At 39.4% G+C, this 21,338-nt stretch overlaps 2 protein-coding genes across 2 annotated transcripts; both read right to left on the reverse strand.

Moving 5' to 3' along the window:
* Positions 1-735: 735 nt before the first annotated feature.
* Positions 736-7,459, reverse strand: cacybp (calcyclin binding protein). Its single transcript, XM_062022878.1, has 6 exons — positions 7,373-7,459; positions 3,222-3,423; positions 3,051-3,147; positions 2,889-2,988; positions 1,516-1,610; positions 736-1,448 (listed from the first exon to the last, which is right to left on the reverse strand). The coding sequence occupies exons 1-6, from the start codon at positions 7,454-7,456 to the stop codon at positions 1,289-1,291; spliced, it is 738 nt and encodes a 245-aa protein (XP_061878862.1). The 5' UTR covers positions 7,457-7,459; the 3' UTR covers positions 736-1,288.
* A 162-nt stretch (positions 7,460-7,621) lies between these two features.
* On the reverse strand, positions 7,622-15,741 carry mrps14 (mitochondrial ribosomal protein S14). The gene is made up of 3 exons (XM_062023567.1): positions 15,593-15,741; positions 9,499-9,663; positions 7,622-8,089 (listed from the first exon to the last, which is right to left on the reverse strand). The coding sequence occupies exons 1-3, from the start codon at positions 15,659-15,661 to the stop codon at positions 7,907-7,909; spliced, it is 417 nt and encodes a 138-aa protein (XP_061879551.1). The 5' UTR covers positions 15,662-15,741; the 3' UTR covers positions 7,622-7,906.
* Between the last annotated feature and the right edge of the window lie 5,597 nt (positions 15,742-21,338).

Consider the following 21,338-nt stretch of genomic DNA (forward strand, 5'->3'; position numbering starts at 1 on the left):
TGTGACCAATCTAAGTCTAAGACTAGATTTGACCAATATACAGTAAGTCTAAAATTAGATGTGACCGATTTGTCTAAGACTAGATGTGACCAATCTCAGTCCAAGACTAGATGTGACCGATTTAAGTCTAAGACTAGATGTGACCAATATAAGTCTAAGACTAGATGTGACCAGTCTAAGTCTAAGACTAGATGGGACCAATCTAAGTCTAAGACTAGATCTGACCAATATAAGTCTAAGACTAGATGTGACCGATTTGTCTAAGACTAGATGTGACCGATTTAAGTCTAAGACTAGATGTGACCAATCTAAGTCTAAGACTAGATGTGACCAGTCTAAGTCTAAGACTAGATGGGACCAATTTAAGTCTAAGACCAGATGTGACCAATTGAAGTCTAAGACTAGATGTGACCAATCTAAGTCTAAGACTAGATCTGACCAATCTAAGTCTAAGACTAGATCTGACCAATCTAAGTCTAAGACTAGATGTGACCGATCGAAGTCTTATATGTAACCGATTTAAGTCTAAGACTAGATGTGACCGATTTAAGTCTAAAACTAGATGTGATCAATCTAAGTCTAAGACTAGATGTGACCGATCTAAGACTAGATGTGACCAATCTAAGTCTAAGACTAGATGTGACCGATTTAAGCCTAAGACTAGATGTGACCGATTTAAGTCTAAGACTAGATGTGACCAGTCTAAGTCTAAGACAAGAACTGATGGTCAGTGGGATGAGAGTCTTAAAAGACACACCAAACAGTCCAGTTGTGATGGATGAGATCAGTGATTAAACAGCAATGTCCTTTCCAGACAAAGCCCAGAAGAACAGTCACATGATCACATACATGTATTTATAACAGTAACATGATCACATATGTATTTATAACAGTCACATGATCACATACATGTATTTATAACAGTCACATGATCACACACATGTAATTATAACAGTCACATGATCACACACACATGTATTTATAACAGTCACATGATCACACACATGTATTTATAAAAGGTGGTTTAACATGTGTCCAATGCATAAAAAGAGAAAATGACAGAGTGATGCTTGAGAAAGAGGTCAGTTCCATTTGGTTGTTTATTCTGGTAATGACTTGCTCTTGGCTATACTGCATCATTATGACCTCTGCTGTGTGTGACATGAAACTTCTTGATAGAGCAGAAAGTGTGTGTACAATGGACGTATGATTCAAAAGTTGGCAATCAAGTCATTTTTTTAAATGGGATTGAGTCCCGCTATGGAAGAGAGGAAATTCTACCTCAAAACTACATCATGCCTTCTTCTCCTCTTATTTTCTTCTCTTGGGATTCCGACCAGGCTTTGTTGATGGTTCTCTTCATGTCGTCGTCGCCATCGGAGTAGATCTTCTTCAGCATGTTCATCAGGCCGTCGCTGGGGTCTGCATTGTCCTCCGTGCTCGGTTGACTGTGGGGGGTAACACCTCACTAGCTTGTGTTCAGCCATCATGTTCACGTGCACAAGAACAACTTACTCCTTGTCCTTTGACGCTTTTTCCACCTTTGTGAGACACTCCCACTTTGTTGTGGTCTGCTTCTTGCACATGATCACAACCATGTCACTTTTGATCTGTGGGGACAACCTTTTCTTGAATGGAAAGCACTTCAAGACATTTCAAACTCCTTGATGTTCCATACATCAGCAATTATCCATCCATGGCCGCCCTGCCCTAAATGCATTTCACGTGCTGGGGGTTGGGCCCACAATCCGTAGGGGGCCCCGTAATGTGTGACAAAGCGCATGTAAAATGTAAATTAACGAATGACAGGGTGCTACATATGAAATTTTACAGCAAACGTATTACCTCGTTGCTTCACTGATAAGACTATAATGGCAAATTTCCCCTTAAAGTCTCACATTAGTGCTGGTCTTGTAAGGAGTTGAGGTGCTCACGTTTATAAATATAGGTTTTAAGGATGTTACATTTGTTATTCTGCACAAAGCATAGTATTGATCAATTTCTTTTCCATTACATTTGTTTAGTACAAATTCAATTAAACGTTGATTATACAAGGATAAAAATTGTTCCACATAATTATATAAAAATATTATTTTTGAAAGTATGATGGGGAGCTTCCAAATGAAATTCTGCCTAGAGCCCCTATTAGCCCTGAATTAACCAACAATTCTCATATAGCCACCAGGTGCATGGTCTGCAAAAACAAATGACTGCTGGGGTTTCTAATCGTCAGTGACATTTGTGACTGCAGGCAACCTTTCAATAACTCGACAAAATGGCAGTAGCTGCAACTGAGGTATGATGAGTGAAGAAGAAGGCACTCAAAAGTACAGTAAGGCTCCACTTTTCAAAGCTTGATGCTAATTTACATTGGATTTTGCCATAGACATGCTAAAGATGAGCATCAGATATTTTACATGGTGATTTCAACAACTCTAAAAGTACATATCAAAACGACAAGTAAGATGCATGATACAATCCAACAGTAAGTGTGTAATAAATACAATACTTACAGTACTTTGTATGGCACATTCAACTTAGTGACAAAGACTACTTACCAGCGAGGGGAACACACCCTCGTCCATACACTACTGCCAACTAACGTCTTGGAATTGCAGGTACATGCAAAGTCTACTATTTAATAGAGTAGAGTACTTGCAAATGAGACAGAAGTGTAGAAAAACAAGATAACTGGACAGCACAGCTCAGTGTTAAATTAAATAATTGACTTAATTTCAAACAGTTAGCATTCATTAAGGCATTTGAAGACACTAAAGTAGCAAACATTTACACCGTTGAGTACTGATTCCCAGGTACCGAATCGCTTCAAATGTGCCATCCCTGATCACAACATAGTTTCGTTGCTGCTGACTGCAAGTTCCTCTCACCTTAGTGCAGCTGTTCTTCTCATCGATGGGATACAACAGATTGAGAACAGTCATCTGGTGATTTTTCCCGTCCAGATCCTTCACAAGCACGGAAAATGACCTGCCGCAGAGACAGCACATTTGACCTATCCTTGTTGAAGCATGATGTTCTCCTCTACACACCTTTCTGTAAAGCTGGCCTCTACATTCTCACATGGAATCTTCTGCACATCTTTTAGAGTGAGGTAAATTTTCACAAACTTCTCAGACTGATCCCACGCTGCATTGGAGGTAAATGACACTTACAATGAATGAAAGAGAAACATGAGCAGTAATGTATTGAGAACCTTCTACCGTAGTTGGTGATCTTGACCGTATAAGTGGCTTTCATTGGGTCGGCTTCTCTCCGGGCTTGTTGCTCTTTCTGTTGACGCTTGGCGGCAATTTCCTTCTCAAGCTTCTTCTGCTCTTGCTTGAGTACATCTTGCACCCTCTTCCTCTCCGCCTTCTCTAAGAGAGACCCCAGCTCCTGCAAGTCTGCCTCCAACTGCTTCATCTGTTTTGGGGGAAGAAAACACATGATCAGGGTATGGTATATGTGTTGAACACACAAGATACGTTAAAACTTGGCTTTGTTTTAAAAAGGGAGTACAGAGAAGCGGATCTTATTTAATCCAATCCATTCTCCATATCTATTACTAATAATTTAGTCAGCTCATATAATTGACACAATAGGTCATGTGCTTGTTTTTTTGTCATTAAAAAGTAGGTCTGGGCTGCTAAAATGATATCAATATTTATCCCAATAGACACGCAATGGATACCAATAAAAAGTGTGTTTGAGATTTTTTTTTTTTTTTTTTTTTTTTTTAATTGGAAGAAATCGGAAATAAAGAAGCATGAACAAAGGCACTCTTGGTCTGTAATTAAGCAAAACAGGAAGTGGTCAGTGAGCAATGGGAGGACACACTAAACAGCCAATCCCGTAACAGTATCAACTATCAAGTGAGGTTGCGCCACCTTGCTGTCTTGCTGTTGATTCTCTACATAGAGTGAGAAGAGAAAGTAAAAATGAGTGCTGCAGAAAGCAAATTATGAATAAAACAGGAAAAGTCACATGGACAGTATAGCAGTTTTTTTTTATTTTTTCAAACGGACCGTAGTACATCTTTTTTCGCCCCAACCCTCGTCCATTTCCTATTCGGATGTACGGAAACAACAGGTAAAGTGCAGGGCTTTATAAATATAATAAATCACAAAATATAATAAATGTGCTACTTTAAAATAATATTTTCCATCCATCCATTTTCTACCGCTTGTCCATTTTGGGGTCGCGGGGGGTGCTGGAGCCTATCTCAGCTGCATTCGGGCGGAACGCGGGGTACACCCTGGACAAGTCGCCACCTCATCACAGGGCCAACACAGATAGACAGACAACATTCACACTCACATTCACACACTAGGGCCAATTTAGTGTTGCCAATCAACCTATCCCCAGGTGCATGTTTTTTGGCGGTGGGAGGAAGCCAGAGTACCGGAGGGAACCCATGCAGTCACGGGGAGAACATGCAAACTCCACACAGAAAGATCCTGAGCCCGGGATTAAACTCAGGACTACTCAGGACCTTCGTATTGTGAGGCACATGCACTAACCCCTGTGCCAAAATAAAATAATATTTTGGTCTAATAATATTTAAACAATAATTACTGCATAACATTAATTAATTGCCACACTTAAGTTAAAATAACAAACCAAATTAAATGTTACACAAACTACGCAGGTTCTTGGCAGTAAACCTCACAAAAATACATTTTTCTCAGGCTTCACACTTTGCAACACTTTAATAAACATTTCTTACGACTTCCTTATTTTTGCACTTTGATTTAATAAACATCCGTAATTATTGATATTGGCCAATATAAAAAACAGCCATATTGCCCATCTCTATTAAAAAAAGTGTGTTTATTAGGGGCGGCGTGGCGAAGTTGGTAGAGTGGCCGTGCCAGCAATCGGAGGGTTGCTGGTTACTGGGGTTCAATCCCCACCTTCTACCATCCTAGTCACGTCCGTGTGTCCTTGGGCAAGACACTTCACCCTTGCTCCTGGTGGCTGCTGGTTAGCACCTTGCATGGCAGCTCCCGCCATCAGTGTGTGAATGTGTGTGTGAATGGGTAAATGTGGAAATACTGTCAAAGCGCTTTGAGTACCTTGAAGGTAGAAAAGCGCTATACAAGTATAACCCATTTATCATTATCATTTATTACACGTGTTTAGATCTCACTATGTTCTAATTAGCACAAAAATGATGAGAGAATAAAGAATGTGTATAACGTATTCAGTGATGAATAAATTAAAATTGCACAGATCGAAAAAAGCACTGTTTATATACACTTTTAAATATACATACATATATGATAGGGTGCATATAAAACGATGCATCTGACGTCACATGCTAGAACGCTACTGGCTAGAACAGGCCTGGCGATTATTTTGTCTCGGGGGGGCCACATTTAGAGAAAAAAATGTGTCTGGGGGCCGGTATATCTATTTTTAGGAACACAATACAAAACCTCACAATAATGTCTGATTGAATGCTTAAAAACGTTATGACAGACCGCCTTAAAAAACGTAATGGAATTGTACATATTTCTATGAAGGATAAAACACTGAATATTGACAACATATGAATGTCACACCCCCTTTCGATCGACATATTTTACAATCAAGTGAAATGCAACAAACAGTGAAATATGAACGCGAAGGGTACAAAATAAACCCACCTACAATCTGATATATCTGATATTTGCTGAATTTCCCCCAGGGATAAATAAAGTACTTTCTGTTCTATATATCACTAAGCTTTAGAACAGTGGTTCTTAATCTTGTTGGAGGTACCGAACCCCACCAGTTTCATATGCGCATTCACCGAACCCTTCTTTAGTGAAAAAAAAAATTAATTAAAAAAAATTCAAATTCAAGACAAAGTTATATGTTTTTGGTAACACTTTAGTATGGGGAACATATTCTAAGTAACACAGACTTAATTTAGAGTTATTTGGACACTAGGGGAACATATTCTAAGTAATAAAGACTTAATTTAGAGTTATTTGGTTAGGGTTAGGGTCAGGGTTAGAGGGTTAGGGTTATAATATGGCCATGCCGAATAAGGCATTAATAAGTTCTTAATAATGACTGGTTAAGAGCCAATATGTTACTAATTTGCATGTTAATAAGCAACTAATTAATGGTGAATATGTTCCCCATACTAAAGTGTTACCATGTTTTTTAACTGGTGCATGAACATCACCTTGTTCAAACAACAAAACCAACACAGTGCATAAACTCACAACAAATTACACACCTGCAAACCAGTCAGCTGTTGCCGTATCCGTAATACGCCGATAGGGAGAAGTTTGTATTTACACGATGAGTCGGGTGTGTCTTGACCTCCGCCGAACCCCCGAGGCCGACTCACCGAACCCCTAGGGTTCGATCGAACCCAGGTTAAGAACCACTGCTTTAGAACTTTGTTGTGAAAATCTCCTTCCACGTCTGTGGAAACGCTTCCCGCCCACTCTGCTTGGTGCCTCGTCTGAGCTGCTGTGACGTAGATTACCATAGTAACTAATTAGATTACCATAGTAACTAATTAGATTACCATAGTAACTGGTATATTACCCATAAGCGCAGATTCCAACCATTGAAATACTTTGTATAGTTGAAGACTTACGGTTATTAGAAAACATCACTGCACATCATAATGGCGGCTACAGTTTCCATTTTAAAGATCTAAAAAAATTATTTGGGAATGTCCCGCGGGCCAGATTGAGAAGCTCAACGGGCCGCATGTGGCCCCCGGGCCTTAATTTGCCCAGAACCAGGCTAGAATGTTCTAGAAAACATTGAGTTTACAACCCCCTGGCGCTTATTTGTATTGTTTTTGTACTTATTTTGATTATTATTATTTCTCGATTGTTTGTAAATGTTGCATCTTATAAATAAAGGTTTATAAAATAAAATAAAATAAATAGAATGTTCTAGAAAACTCCAAGCAAGCTACCCAGCAACTAACACGAGGAAGCGAGTCTCAATCAAGCACAATAGATAAAACAATGACAGCCCCCCCCCCCCCTCCCCCCCAAAATTCATAGTTTGTGAACCCGTTCTCAAACAATGGCAATAAAAACTATTCTGATTGTGAAACATGGTGAATAGGCAAAGGTGCTTATATTTGTACTCTTTTCACTAGCTAGCAGAAGTAGCATAAAGGAGGACGGCCACTCGCACATGTGACCATAACAGAAGACAGCTTGTACGAACACAGCAATACAAATCAGGCAGATTCACGATGAAAACATCAAGTTTAATGTCTTGTCTTATCGTGAGCAACTAGTTGGCTAGCATGGGAAGTTGTATTATTTGTGCAACGATAAGCTGCAATTGGAGAAAAAAATGATTCTCCTGCAGTAATAATGTTCACTTTATGAAATTAAACTTGACGTACCTGCTCGGTTACATCCATTATTCTTCGTATTTGACGTTTCGTTGTATTTGTCCAGCGATGATGTCGGCGATGCAGCTCAATCATGCACAGTACATCCGTAGCGCGGCTTTCTCTTTCATTCGCGGTGTGTCATCAAGCATGCGAGTGCTGCACCGCCACCTGCTGGCTACACAACATAGCGCATTATACATGCACTATATTTGGATGAAAATGAACATTCTGGTGAGAGAAAAAAATGAGCACAAAGAATAATGTCAATACGTACAATATTTATTAAATCATATTTGAAATGTTACATGAAGAACATTTTATCCTTAAATATGCTGCTGTTTTTTTGAGGTTGTTTGGAGGTGGGGAACATACTGTACTGTCCAAAAAACATTCAAAGTCAAGTTAGCTGAAGCGCTGTGCTGCACAAATTCAGATAAGATGCTATTAAATTAACTTTTGGGTTGTGATTCATTTGTGAATGTCTTCAAACACAGAAATGTCCAAAACAAAAGTCTGTGGGTCATTGCCCACCGTCCTCCTAAGTCACCACCTCGCCCTCTGAATCCCAGACAACTGGCAGTAGTCCGCCAGGTGACGGAAGACGATTCGGCTGAGTCGCCATCTGCGCTTCACTCCTCTCGGCCGGGATGTCATCACACACCTGTTGCGGATTCTCACAGGACATGAGTCTCGGGGGAATGCGGCGATTTCTTTATCCGCCAACTCCTGCAGGGGGAAAAATACAATGCCTTTTGTTCGGACGGTTCCTATCGACAAACGCCCTGGAAATCTGCATGACTGTACTCATATTTGTGTGTTTTCATTTCATTTCATTTTATTTTAATTTATCTCCTTCATTGATGTGCATCTTTGATCGATAGACAATTATACCTCAATTATTCAATTATACACTTACACACCAATGCCTGAGAAGGAGCAGGATGAAGAAAAATCTTATATTTTCCTGCCCCCTTCAACATAATACGTAGTCTTACTTAATGATATCATTTAAACCAACAATTACATCCAAATATAATGAAAACAAACAAAAAAACACAACAAGTGCAAAACTTCATGAAGTACAAACCGAACAAAAAAGAAGTAATATACACCTCACGGGATGATACAAAACCAGGCAAAAAATAAGTAACATAATAAATATAAAGCAAAATGTATACACTTATGGCTGTCCATATGATCTTATTGTTCCGTCTTTATATATTTTTTTCAATTGGAATATATTTTTACAATCTTTTATCTCATTGTAAAGAGAATTCCATAGTTTAACCCCCACCACTGATATGCACATTTGTTTTAAAGTTGTCCTTGAATACTGATGTTGGAAATGACCTTTTCTTCTATGCTCTTCATTCTCAGAAGTGATGACAAACATTTTTTGTAAATTTGCTGGTAATGTTTTACTTTTAGCTTTAAACATGACACATAATGTATGTAACTTTACTAGCTCCTGTAATTTCAATAAACCCGAATTAATAAATAATATGTTAGTGTGTTCTAAGTAATCTACTTTATGAATAATCCTTATAGCTCTTTTCTGTAGTTGATACAATGCCTTTATGTTACAATTATATGTGTTCCCCCACACTTCCACACAGTAGCTGATATATGGCAATATAAGTGCACAATACAATATACGCATTGCCCTATAATCTAACGCATATTTTACCTTATTTAATATAAAAATACTCTTAGACATCTTTTTCCGTACATGTGCAATATGAGATTTCCATGTCAGACCATCATCCAGTATCACTCCTAAAAATCTAAGTTCAGAAACCCTTTCAATATCAATTCCATCTATTGACAGTTTGATCGTTTCCTCCCCTTTCCTCTTACAAAAAATCATGAACTTTGTTTTTTTTACATTTAATGATAATTTATTGACATCAAACCATCTCTTAAGTTTAATAATTTCCTGTTAAATAATGTTTGATAATGCATTGAAGTCATGTCCCGAACTATAAAAGTTGGTGTCGTCCGCAAATAATACAAATTTCAATAACTTTGATACCTCACATATATCATTAATATATAAAATAAACAATTTTGGTACCAAACCCGAACCTTGTGGAATTCCACATTCAATCTCCCTTGTCGCAAATGTTGCATTGTACCTGAAGTTCTTTGGGTAAGATGGTGTTCTTCCTCAGAGAGTTGACGCGTAGCCTCCCATCAGCATAATCGAAGGCCATCTTTCTCCTCTTGACATCTCTCAGCATTTTCCAGTCGACGTAGTAACCTCTTACTTGCTCCACAGCGCCCCAGCAGATCCTCAGTGCCTGCACACAGTGTTCAATGACTTCTATTGGGACATGACTATAATAGCTTTTCTCAAACAGGGTAAAACACTTGACTTATTGAGCTTGTGTAGTATGCTATACTATAATTGTATATACTGAAACTCCAATTAAGACAGTGGAACTCTTTGATGTAGCATAAGTATCCCAATTTTTGTGCATTATACTGCCTGTCTTGACTCTTGTTCCAGCTCTTGGGACACATGTGACCAGATGTCCCACACAAGTCAGGCATTTACTTTTCACGCGTCACGCATATTTAGACGTGGCAATGCACAGGGTGCGGAGTGAACCATCCCCTCAGTAATCTGCCGTCTTTGTCTCTTGTCGGTGGAGCTGCTTTGGTACACACACAGGATGCAGTGACCAGTGAGAAGCACCGACACAGTAGACATTAAAAGGAAGCATCACGACTGCAAAGCCAAATGTGTGGGAATATTTCGGCTTCAAACCGAATGAGCAAGATGAGTCCATCAACACGAGCCAGTATGCTGAATTTGTTGGAAAGTGATGGCAACAGAAAACAAAAAAAGAAGACAAAAAATTGGGAAAACACTGCATTTTAATTTGTTACATTTTGCAATGTTGTCCGTCGTGACTTGGTAAGCCATTTTAATAAATATTTTGGCTGTGTATGGTGTTCTATTCGATTTTTTTTTTTTTTTAACAGAGACAGATTCTGTTTTATTGAGGTACATTTTCCCCACAGCAACAGTACAAAAGCTCCAGCACCTTTTCCTACGTGAGACAGTTGAGAAAAGTTTATTTTTTGCAGTCTGTTATGTGCTGCTGACAAATCACAGTAATCTCACAGGTTAGGAAACAGAATCATGTTTAAAAATAATAAAAATTTTATTTTTCACAACTTCGATGCATTACCGTATTTTTCGGACTATAAGTCACAGTTTTTTTTCATAGTTTGGTTGGGGGTGCGACTTATACTCAGGAGCAACTTATGTGTGAAATTATTAACAAATTACCGTAAAATATCAAATAATATTATTTAGCTCATTCACGTAAGAGACTAGACGTATAAGATTTAATCAGATTTAGCGATTAGGAGTGACAGATTGTTTGGTAAACGTATAGCATGTTCTATATGTTATAGTTATTTGAATGACTCTTACCATAATATGTTACGTTAACATACCAGGCACGTTCTCAGTTGGTTATTTATGCGTTATATAACGTACACTTATTCAGCCTGTTGTTCACTATTCTTTATTTATTTTTAAACTGCCTTTCAAATGTCTATTCTTGGTGTTGGATTTTATCAAATAAATTTCCCCAAAAAATGCGACTTATACTCCAGTGCGACTTATATATGTTTTTTTCCTTCTTTATTATGCATTTTTGGCCGGTGCGATTTATACTCCGGAGCGATTCATACTCCGAAAAATACGGTACTTAAGTCTTTATCTCACATCTGGCGAACTGGGATTCGGTCACTCTAGACCAGGGGTCTTCAACAATGTCCAGGCCAAGAACACTTGAACTGATAGAGTGGGGTGAAGCTACTTGTATAAATCATAAGGTAACGTGTTATTGTGTAATACAGAGGTATAGGCCTTGTTCACACTGCAGCACAAGTCCAATTTATTTTGCCCAATATACGACCTGTATCGTATTATTTAATGTCCGTGTTAACAGTGCAATTCCAAATTGTTTTATATCCGACCCAGAACTCTCTCATAAGTGGATACAAATCAGATGCATGTGCAATCCTTCCTCAATCTGAACTCTCCCGCGCTCAGGTCAAATTCGTTCGACCACAACGTCACCAAAAAGCGATAAGCGTCATAATTACTTGCCGCAATAGACAGTTACAAAATAGTTGACGACGGAGAAGAAAACAGGTGAAAACAAATGTTTTAGGAACCCACGCGAAAATGTTACCACTCCTGTCCCCGACTGCTCGCCAGCTCTTCGGACAGACATCGAAGACAAAGGATCCTGTAAAAGTGCCAGAGCCAAAATACTGGTCCTCTTCCTTCTTAATCTTCTGCACGCAACAATACGGTTCAGTAAATGTTAATTTTGATTGCACAAAATAAGTGAAATTGCCACAAACGCATCAGTACAGAGACCGACTAAAGTGGAAGTGATTATTACTTCGGTAAACACTGCAGTTCGTACAACGTCATGACACCATGTCCGCATCAGAATCAGAATCAGAAGCACTTTATTAATCCCCGAGAGGAAATTGAGATTTTTAGCACAAACCCATTCAAGATCAGACATGTGGGTCAGATTGCATTCACATTAGAAATCTAATTTTTTTTGTAATGTGAACGGCCACTACAAAGATCAGATTTGACAAAAATATCTGAATTGAACGTCTATCTTAAACGTTAACATGGATACAATAATATTGTTTTATGTTAGGCCTGGGTGATAAGTGATAGATGAATTTAAGTTTTCTGTTGCAGACAAATTTTAAAAATAAATAACTGATTTCTCCTCCTGCTCTGGCATACTTTTTGCCCCCATGAGCTTCCATAGCCGTCGCCCACCCCCTTACTGCCTTAGCAGAGATTCAAAACATGGCTAATGCTATCGCTAACGAGAGCGAGACGTTTGTTCCAAATAAAAGCGTTGGCAGTACTTTTGTTTTGCGGCAACAGACGTGGAACAAATGACAGCACAGTGCAAAGTCTGTTTAAAAAAGGCGGGAGCACAACAAACTTATTCCAGCATCTGAAACCGAAGCCTCCAGTCGAGTGCAGGAAATGCAACTCTCAGAGCCTAACAAGACCGCAACAACCAAGAAATCCCGGTTAAAAAGCAGTGGAATCATTTAGAGCAGGTATGTATGATAACATGTATGAGGAGAACGATGACTAAAGCAGTCGCTCTGCACTTTGCCAAGATGTGTGAATGAAAAAGCCTTCCTTTATCCACTTACTGAAACTATAGTCCTCTCAATGTATTACTTGATTATTTGCATATGACGTAAAATACATTTTAGTTTACAGAAGTAACTTTAGGTTTGCACTTTATTCATCTCAACGTTGGAGATTATTATTTATTGCATGCAATGTGCAATTCTACAATTTTGTAAAACAGAAGTAATTTGTTCAAGACAAGTATTGCCTTCCACTGTTGGCGTTAACGCAGTTTTTGGGTTTTATTACGCATTGAAATCAGAAAGGACGCGCATTTCCGGAAGTCCGTGCATCACCAGGACACAGATTTTTTATATTTTTATGTTTTTATCAATTATCGCTTTCCGCTGTTTTTTTTAAATATATATTTGCAGAGTCAAATTTCCGTCCCCGTTTATTGCGTTTTTATTGGTCGTCTAGAAAGTAATTAACTTTCCGGTACAATTTCTTAAATTTTGATTCACCGAAAGTTATATCAGTAACAAATACTGCCTCAGTTTGCACTCGGACAACTTTACCGCGAGGGGCTGTCAAAAGAAACGCTTGATGGTAAACACTAAGGTGAGTGTAAGACCTTTTTAACTTCATCCTGTGCCATGTCTCCAGTAAATGACTTGTTTTAGTCTTTGTGAGTGCATGGAAACTTCACTTTTATCTCTCGCTGGATCGACATCGTTCCAGGATGGAGACAGGCTAGATGTTAGCTTCAAGCTAACTGGCACACGACCAGACCAAAAACATACTTTGCAGGTCAACAAATATGTGCCTTTTGAAGTGTTTGCAGTTAATGTTTTAAAGGCCCACGGCACATTGTAAAAATACTATTAAAATAAACAAAAACATAACAAAAGTGGAATAAAAAAGCTTACAGGTGAAATTTAATTTCAGAAAAAGTTGAAATGTTGACTAATAAAACAAAGCTGTTTTTTTCTTTAAAACTGTCATTGCTCAAAACATAATATTTAATCAAAATCAATGTTTTTATGAATTATTAACCTATCCAAGCTCCGATTACTTCACATCAAATATTACATTTTGCAAATTTTGTGTTTGCCATAAAAAAAAAATTGTTTTATTTGACAAAAAGAGCAGAAAACAAACAAAAAAACATTTTAAATAAACAAATTAGAATTGAGGGATGGATGTAAAGTTGATGTAGACTCTAGAGATTTAAATAAATAATTCATGTATGCCCTGGCACACCATTATCATAATTTCATGACCCAAGCATAAAACTTTATACACTTTTATACTGAAATAAATACACCTACAACTTATTAAATACAAATATAGAAAAAACTACCGGCAGTGGTAAAGTTTAGATCCATGAAGGAAAGACGAAAGCGAATGAATCTTTTATAACTGAATAAATTTACATATGCATAAAAATGTGTTTTCTTTTGTATTATTTTTTTTAATGAATTAAGTAACGTTTATGACAACCTTTTTCCCAAAACACAGTATAGAATATGAGTTGTAACAGGATAATGCATACATTTATCATTTGTTTTCAAAACGCTTACAAAAAAGTGGTACCCCAAAAATTTTACTGTGGGACCCCATTTTTATGACTTGAAGGGGTCCCTGAGTCCCCATTTTGAAAATTCCTAGCGGCAATACTGCCTCCCAGAGGAAGCTCTTAATTTAGTTCTTTGAAAATTATTGCATAAAAATTACAATTTATATCTGGTCTAAAAACCCAAAATTATTCAAATTAGAGTTTTGAAGATAGTAGAACAGTATGAACAGTACCATTTCAGTTTAATTTTTAATCGAATAAAAAGGGACAAGCGGTAGAAAATGGATGGATGGATAAAACAACTAGGCCTACTCAGTGGCCTAGTGGTTAGAGTGTCAGCCCTGAGATCGGTAGGTTGTGAGTTCAAACTAGGGCTGCAACAACTAATCGATTAAAATTGATGATAAAAATAGTTGACGATTAATTTAGTCATCGATTCGTTGGAACTATCTATGCGCAGGGGCTACTTTTTCTTTTTTTAATTTATTTAAAAACGTTTATTTATAAACTGACACATTTACAAACAGCTGAGAAACAATAATCAAAATAAGTATGGTGCCAATATGGTGTTTTTTTCCAACAAAATACTGGAAAGGATAGAAATGTAGTTTGTCTCTTTTATCCGATTAATCGAAGTAATAATCGACAGATTAATCGATTATCAAATTAGTTGTTAGTTGCAGCCCTAGTTCAAACCCCGGCCGAGTCATACCAAAGACTATAAAAATGGGACCCTTTACCTCCCTGCTTGGCACTCAGCATCAAGGGTTGGAATTGGGGGTTAAATCACAAAAATGATTCCCGGGCGCGGCTACCGCTGCTGCTCACTGCTCCCCTCACCTCCCAGGGGGTGAACAAGAGGATGGCAGAGGACAAATTTCACCACACCTAGTGTGTGTGTGACAATCATTGGTACTTTACCTTTAACAAAAACTTGTTTTGAATGATATCTGTCTTTAGTATTTAATGGTTTCTTTAAAAAGTAGGAGGAAAAATTGGGTGGTAAAAATTGTAAATCCATTTTCTGTGAAAAATTCTGAGATTGTATTTATTAGGACATATCGCCCAGGCGTTTTTTATTTGAAAACTGCAAGGTAGAGTGAGTAGTTGTGTCTGTACTAATGCAATTCGTAATAAACACTACAGTGTGGTGGATTAATGTTAATGTGCACTTTTAAACATTTACATTAGTAGAAAAACAATATCTGTGAAAAAGTCTGATCAACTCAATAGTTTACGACCCCTGCTGGAAGACCTCTGCCCTTGACGCAAACAAAAAGTAAGTCTACAGACAGAATTATTAAGATACATTAAACTTTAACACGTTTGACTCCAAACACTCCGCCTCCCTGTTAGCTATATTGCAACGACTGTCGACAGCTAACTAGCTTAGCATGATGCTAGCCTAGCCAAACATTGCTGTTTCTGGGTTACCTCATACCACATCGCTACAAAATAGATACAACTATCAAACGACTGAAGCGACATGTTAATGTGAATACAATACCTGCTTTGGAGCACAGACACTAGAATAAAGGGTACCGAGGCCCATTTGTGTTATTAGGCGAGCCGCCATGTTGAATTACTCGCTTGCTAGTCTCATCTGAAAGGGTTGAAGTAAGTGTCGCCTCCTATCGACCAGGAGGACGAATCTGAACGGGTCAAAGTAAGTGTCGCCTCCTATCGACCAGGAGGACGAATCTGAAAGGGTCAAAGTAAGTGTCGCCTCCTATCGACCAGGCAAACGAATAAACCAATTCAATTGGGACTGTGGGGGGAAAAAGTCTAAATTAAAATTGCAGTGATAGAGATATAATTGCTCAAAGATGATAGTTTACATTGCAACTGTGTAGTTAAATTTGAATTCAATACCATCCATACCAACTCACAGCCTTGAATGAGGTTGACGAAAGGATGAACGTACTTGTCGTAACCACAGTCTGTATCCACCAAAATTAGAGATGTCCGATAATGGCTTCCGATATTGTCCAACTCTTAATTACCGATTCCGATATCAACCGATACTGATATATACAGTCGTGGAATTAACACATTATTATGCCTAATTTTGTTGTGATGCCCCGCTGGATGCATTAAACAATGTAACAAGGTTTTTCAAAATAAATCAACTCAAGTTATGGAAAAAAATGCCAACATGGCACTGCCATATTTATTATTGAAGTCACAAAGTGCATTATTTTTCTAACATGCCTCAAAACAGCAGCTTGGAATTTGGGACATGCTCTCCCTGAGAGAGCATGAGGAGGTTGAGGTGGGCGAGGTTGGGGGGGGGGGGGGGTCGTGTTTTTTTAGGGGGTAGCGGGGGTGTATATTGTAGCATCCCGGAAGAGTTAGTGCTGCAAGGGGTTCTGGGTATTTGTTCTGTTGTGTTTATGTTGTGTTACGGTGCGGATGTTCTCCCGAAATGTGTTTGTCATTCTTGTTTGGTGTGGGTTCACAGTGTGGCGCATATTTGTAACAGTGTTAAAGTTGTTTATACGAAAACCCTCAGTGTGACCTGTATGGCTCTTGACCAAGTATGCCTTGCATTCAATTGTGTGTGTGAAAAGCCGTGTATATTATGTGATTGGGCCGACACGCAAAGGCAGTGCCTTTAAGGCACGCCCCCTATATTGTTGTCTGGGTGGAAATCGGGGGAAATTCGGGAGAATGGTTGCCCCAGGAGATTTTCAGGAGGGGCACTGAAATTCGGGAGTCTCCCGGGAAAATCGGGAGGGTTGGCAATTATGACTGGGAGACGCAACTGCTCTGCACCCCTCCGTACAGCGGCGTTTTAAAAAGTCATGAATTTTACTTTTTGAAACCGATACCGACAATTTCCGATACTACATTTTAAAGCATTTATCGGCCAATAATATCGTCAGTCCAATACTATCGAAAATCTCTAACCAAAATAAACACGAGCTGTGGAATGTTCTAGTCTCACACTCTTCATGGAGTCGTGGGCCTATTTCTCAAACATATTTGTTTACCTCAAATTCTTTCCACAAACAACATTCAAATGTACATTATTACTAAAGAGTCAGTAGGATCTTTAATTGTATATGTGAAACGATACAAATATTTCTATTATAGTGAACTTTATTCCTGTAGATATTTTAATTTCTAACATGAGTGACCAATTATGATCGTGTACTTTTTTGTGTATTTTCAGGGATCACGAGTCTTAAATAGTCCAATACAAACTAAAATACTTCTAAACAAAACATTTTAGCTTTGTGTTGTAGGCAAAAAAAGCAAATTAATTGGATTTTATTATTATTATCATTTCATAATATTGTTATTCCTCCAAATAAAACATTTTTGGGAAAGCTTTAGCACACTCAAAATCTTACCATTTCTCGCAAGAAATTTGTACACATTTTCATCATAACTGGAAGGTTATGGTTCTCAGGTCCCATTTTTAGGACGATTTGGGTCAGATGAATGGTTTTCTTTGTTTGGTTATTACAATGTTGTATGTTTATTCTGTCTTTAAAAATGTGTCATGGGCCAATGAAAAATGAGCTGAGGGCCATAAAAGGCCCCAGAGGCCGTACTTTGGACAGCCCTGGTGTACACACCATTGTCCCTTGCATTACACTGCACACTGTATGCAATAATTACCTTCATTCATTTAAGATTGTCCAGTCTTCACAACTTCTGTCACCATCATTAAAGGGGTCATGTCATTATTTCTATTTTTAGAACACCTCCTTTTGGTTTACGTGACATGTAATGATGGCTCTTTGGTCAAAATGTTGCATAGATTTTGCTGTAAAAGACCATTGTTTAGGCCACATTTTGGATACTTCTAAAAGCGGGTTGTTTTGAGAGGCGGAGTTGAAAAATGGTAATTGTTTTTTGATTTGCTAAGACCATGTGCAATATGACCTACTCAGGTCAGGTCACTACCTACCTGAGATCGGTAGTTTGTGAGTTCAAACCCCGGCCGAGTCATACCAAAGACTTTAAAAATGGGACCCATTACCTCCCTGCTTGGCACTCAGCATCAAGGGTTGGAATTGGGGGTTAAATCACCAAAAATTATTCCCGGGCGCGGCCACCGCTGCTGCTCACTGCTCCCCTCACCTCCCAGGAGGTGATCAAAGGTGATGGGTGAAATGCAGAGGATCATTTTGCCACTACTGGTACTTTAAAATATGGACACCGCTGATCGCCACCAGCCATCTCATTTTTACTCGACTTTCTCACAACACAACATCCCAGATACTTTCATTTGTAGAGAGTGGCAGCGAGGTGATGGACCGCATGAGTGCTTGACTTAAGAGGAAAAGATGCAGGAAAATAAGAACTTAATTGTGGTGGAAGGAACATTGTGGGCTGACAAGAGGGTTTCATGGCGGAGCACGAAGTAAGCGCTTCCACCTTGCATCTGCAAAAAAAGGCATTTATGATGACATGCTGCTTGATTTTAGGACTTGCTGTACTTTTATTTTATTTCCCCTCCTCCTGCTGTGTGTCAGTCAGCCCCCAGTTGTCCCTGATTGAAGATCATTACAGCTATTTGACAGCTTGGCCTTTCTGGGAGCAACATGACAAGCTGAAGCTCATGCTGGTGTATTCCGAGAAGAAACTTTGCGATACGGAGCCATAGAAAAGGGGACTCTGTATAGCCATGGCATTAAGAGCCACACAAAAATGGCCCTTACAGTATTAAAAAATGCGAGGCGGCCTCACCTGGTAGGGGCCATTAGACCTCAGAGGAGAGGAAAAGAAGAACATATTTTTGAAACCTTTTCAAAAGTCAAAATGAACTGACTTTCATTTCCGACCTATACAATGAGAGAGTAAACAGAGGTGAGCTGAGCCAGAAAGTCAAAAACGACAACAGTGAAACACATTTAAGTCCAAATCTCTCGGTTTGGTTGACATAAGCGGTTGTTGACATGACCCCGACTTAAACAAGTTGAAAAACTTATTCGGGTGTTACCATTTAGTGGTCAATTGTACGGAATATGTACTTCACTGTGCAACCTGCTAATAAAAGTCTCAATCAATCAATCAAACCAAAAATAGCCATTGCAATGCATTAGTTCCACTAGAGCACAGGTGTCAAACTCAAACACATTTAGCCCGCCGCCTCATTTAAAGCAGGGTTCCCCAACCTTTTTTCCACCAGGTTTAATGAATGCATTATTTTCACGGACCAGCTTTGGCACCTGTGGCAGGTAAAAACTGCCAAAAAAATGAGCATGAAAAATCAACTTAACACTGAAGTAGTGGGAGCCCTGGGCGTGTTTCTTTGTGAAGAGATGGTGCCCGGCACGTTAATGGCATATACAAAACCAGTGAAGATGGCACCTTGTGTAATTCATAAATAAAAACAGAGTACATCCATCCATCCATTTTCTACCGCTTGTCCGTTACGGGGTCACGGGGTCACGGGGGATGCTGGAGCCTATCTCAGCTGCACACGGGCGGAAGGCGGGGTACACCCTGGACAAGTCGCCACCACATCACAGGGCCAACACAGATAGACAACAACCTATCCCCAGCTGCATGTCTTTGGAGGTGGGAGGAGCCTATCCCCAGCTGCGTGTCTTTGGAGGTGGGAGGAGCCTATCCCCAGGTGCATGTCTTTAGAGGTGAGAGGAGCCTATCCCCTGGTGCATGTCTTTAGAGGTGAGAGGAGCCTATCCCCAGGTGCATGTCTTTAGAGGTGGGAGGGGCCTATCCCCAGGTGCATGTCTTTGGAGGTGGGACGAAGCCGGAGTAGGCGGAGGGAACCCACGCAGTCACGAGGAGAACATGCAAACTCCACACAGCTCCGGATCTTTCTGTGTCTTTCTGAATACAATGATTTGCAAATCCTTTTCAACTTACATTCAATTGAATAGACTGCAAAGACAATATATTTAATATTCACACTTAGAAACTTAATTTTTTTTGCAAATAATAAATGATAAATGGGTTATACTTGTATAGCGCTTTTCTACCTTCAAGGTACTCAAAGCGCTTTGACACTATTTCCACATTCACCCATTCACACACACATTCACACACTGATGGCGGGAGCTGCCATGCAAGGCGCTAACCAGCACCCATCAGGGGCAAAGGGTGAAGTGTCTTCCCCAAGGACACAACAGACGTGACTAGGATGGTAGAAGGCGGGGATTGAACCCCAGTAACCAGCAACCCTCCGATTGCTGGCACGGCCACTCTACCAACTTCGCCACGCTGTGAATTTAGAATTTAATGGCAGCAACACATTGCAAAAAAGTAGTCAGAGGGGCATTTTTACCACTGTGTTACATGGCCTTTCCTTTTAACAACACCCAGTAAACGTTTGGGAACTGAGGAGACACATTTTTCCCATTCTTGCTTGATGTACAGCTTAAGTTGTTCAACAGTCTCCCTTCTGCTATTTTAGGCTTCATATTGCACCACACATTTTCAATGGGAGACAAGTCTGGACTACAGGCAGGCCAGTCTAGTACCCACACTCTTTTACTATGAAGCCATGCTGTTGTAACACGTGGCTTGGCATTTTCTTGCTGAAATAAGCAGGGGCGTCCATGATAACGTTGCTTGGATGGCAACATATGTTACTCCAAAAGCTGTATGTACCTTTAAGCATTAATGGTGCCTTCACAGATGTGTAAGTTACCCATGCCTTGGGCGCTAATACACCCCCAAACCATCGCTGATCCTGGCTTTTACAGTTTGTGCCTAGAACAGTCCAGAGGGTTCTTCTTTGTTCCGGAGGACACGACGTCCACAGTTTCCAAAAACAATTTGAAATGAGGACTCATAAGACGACAGAACACTTTTCCACTTTGCAGCAGTCCATCTTAGATGAGCTCGGGCCCAGCGAAGCGTTTCAGGGCGTTGTTGATAAATGGCTTTGGCTTTGCATAGGAGAGTTTTAACTTGCACTTACAGATGTAGCGACCAACTGTAGTTACTGACAGTGGTTTTCTGAAGTATTCCTGAGCCCATTTGGTGATATCCTTTACACACTGATGTCGCTTTTTGATGCAGTACCGCCTGAGGGATCCAAGGTCCGTAATATCATCGCTTACGTGCAGTGGGCCCCATTCAGCAACCGTTCTTAAGAACAAACTTTGTTCTTAGGCCCACTTACGAAGTTTTTAAGGAGATTTTTGTATTCACCAATGTTTACTTAGCTGGGATTTGTTCGTAGGTAAGAACAAAATCTACGAGTGCTCTCGAGCACTTTTAGGGTGGCCTATTTGTTCGTAAGTGTGACAAGTTACCTTACTTCTATT

The sequence above is a fragment of the Entelurus aequoreus genome, linkage group LG16 (assembly GCF_033978785.1).
Source record: "Entelurus aequoreus isolate RoL-2023_Sb linkage group LG16, RoL_Eaeq_v1.1, whole genome shotgun sequence".
NCBI classification, from domain to species: Eukaryota; Metazoa; Chordata; class Actinopteri; order Syngnathiformes; family Syngnathidae; genus Entelurus; species Entelurus aequoreus.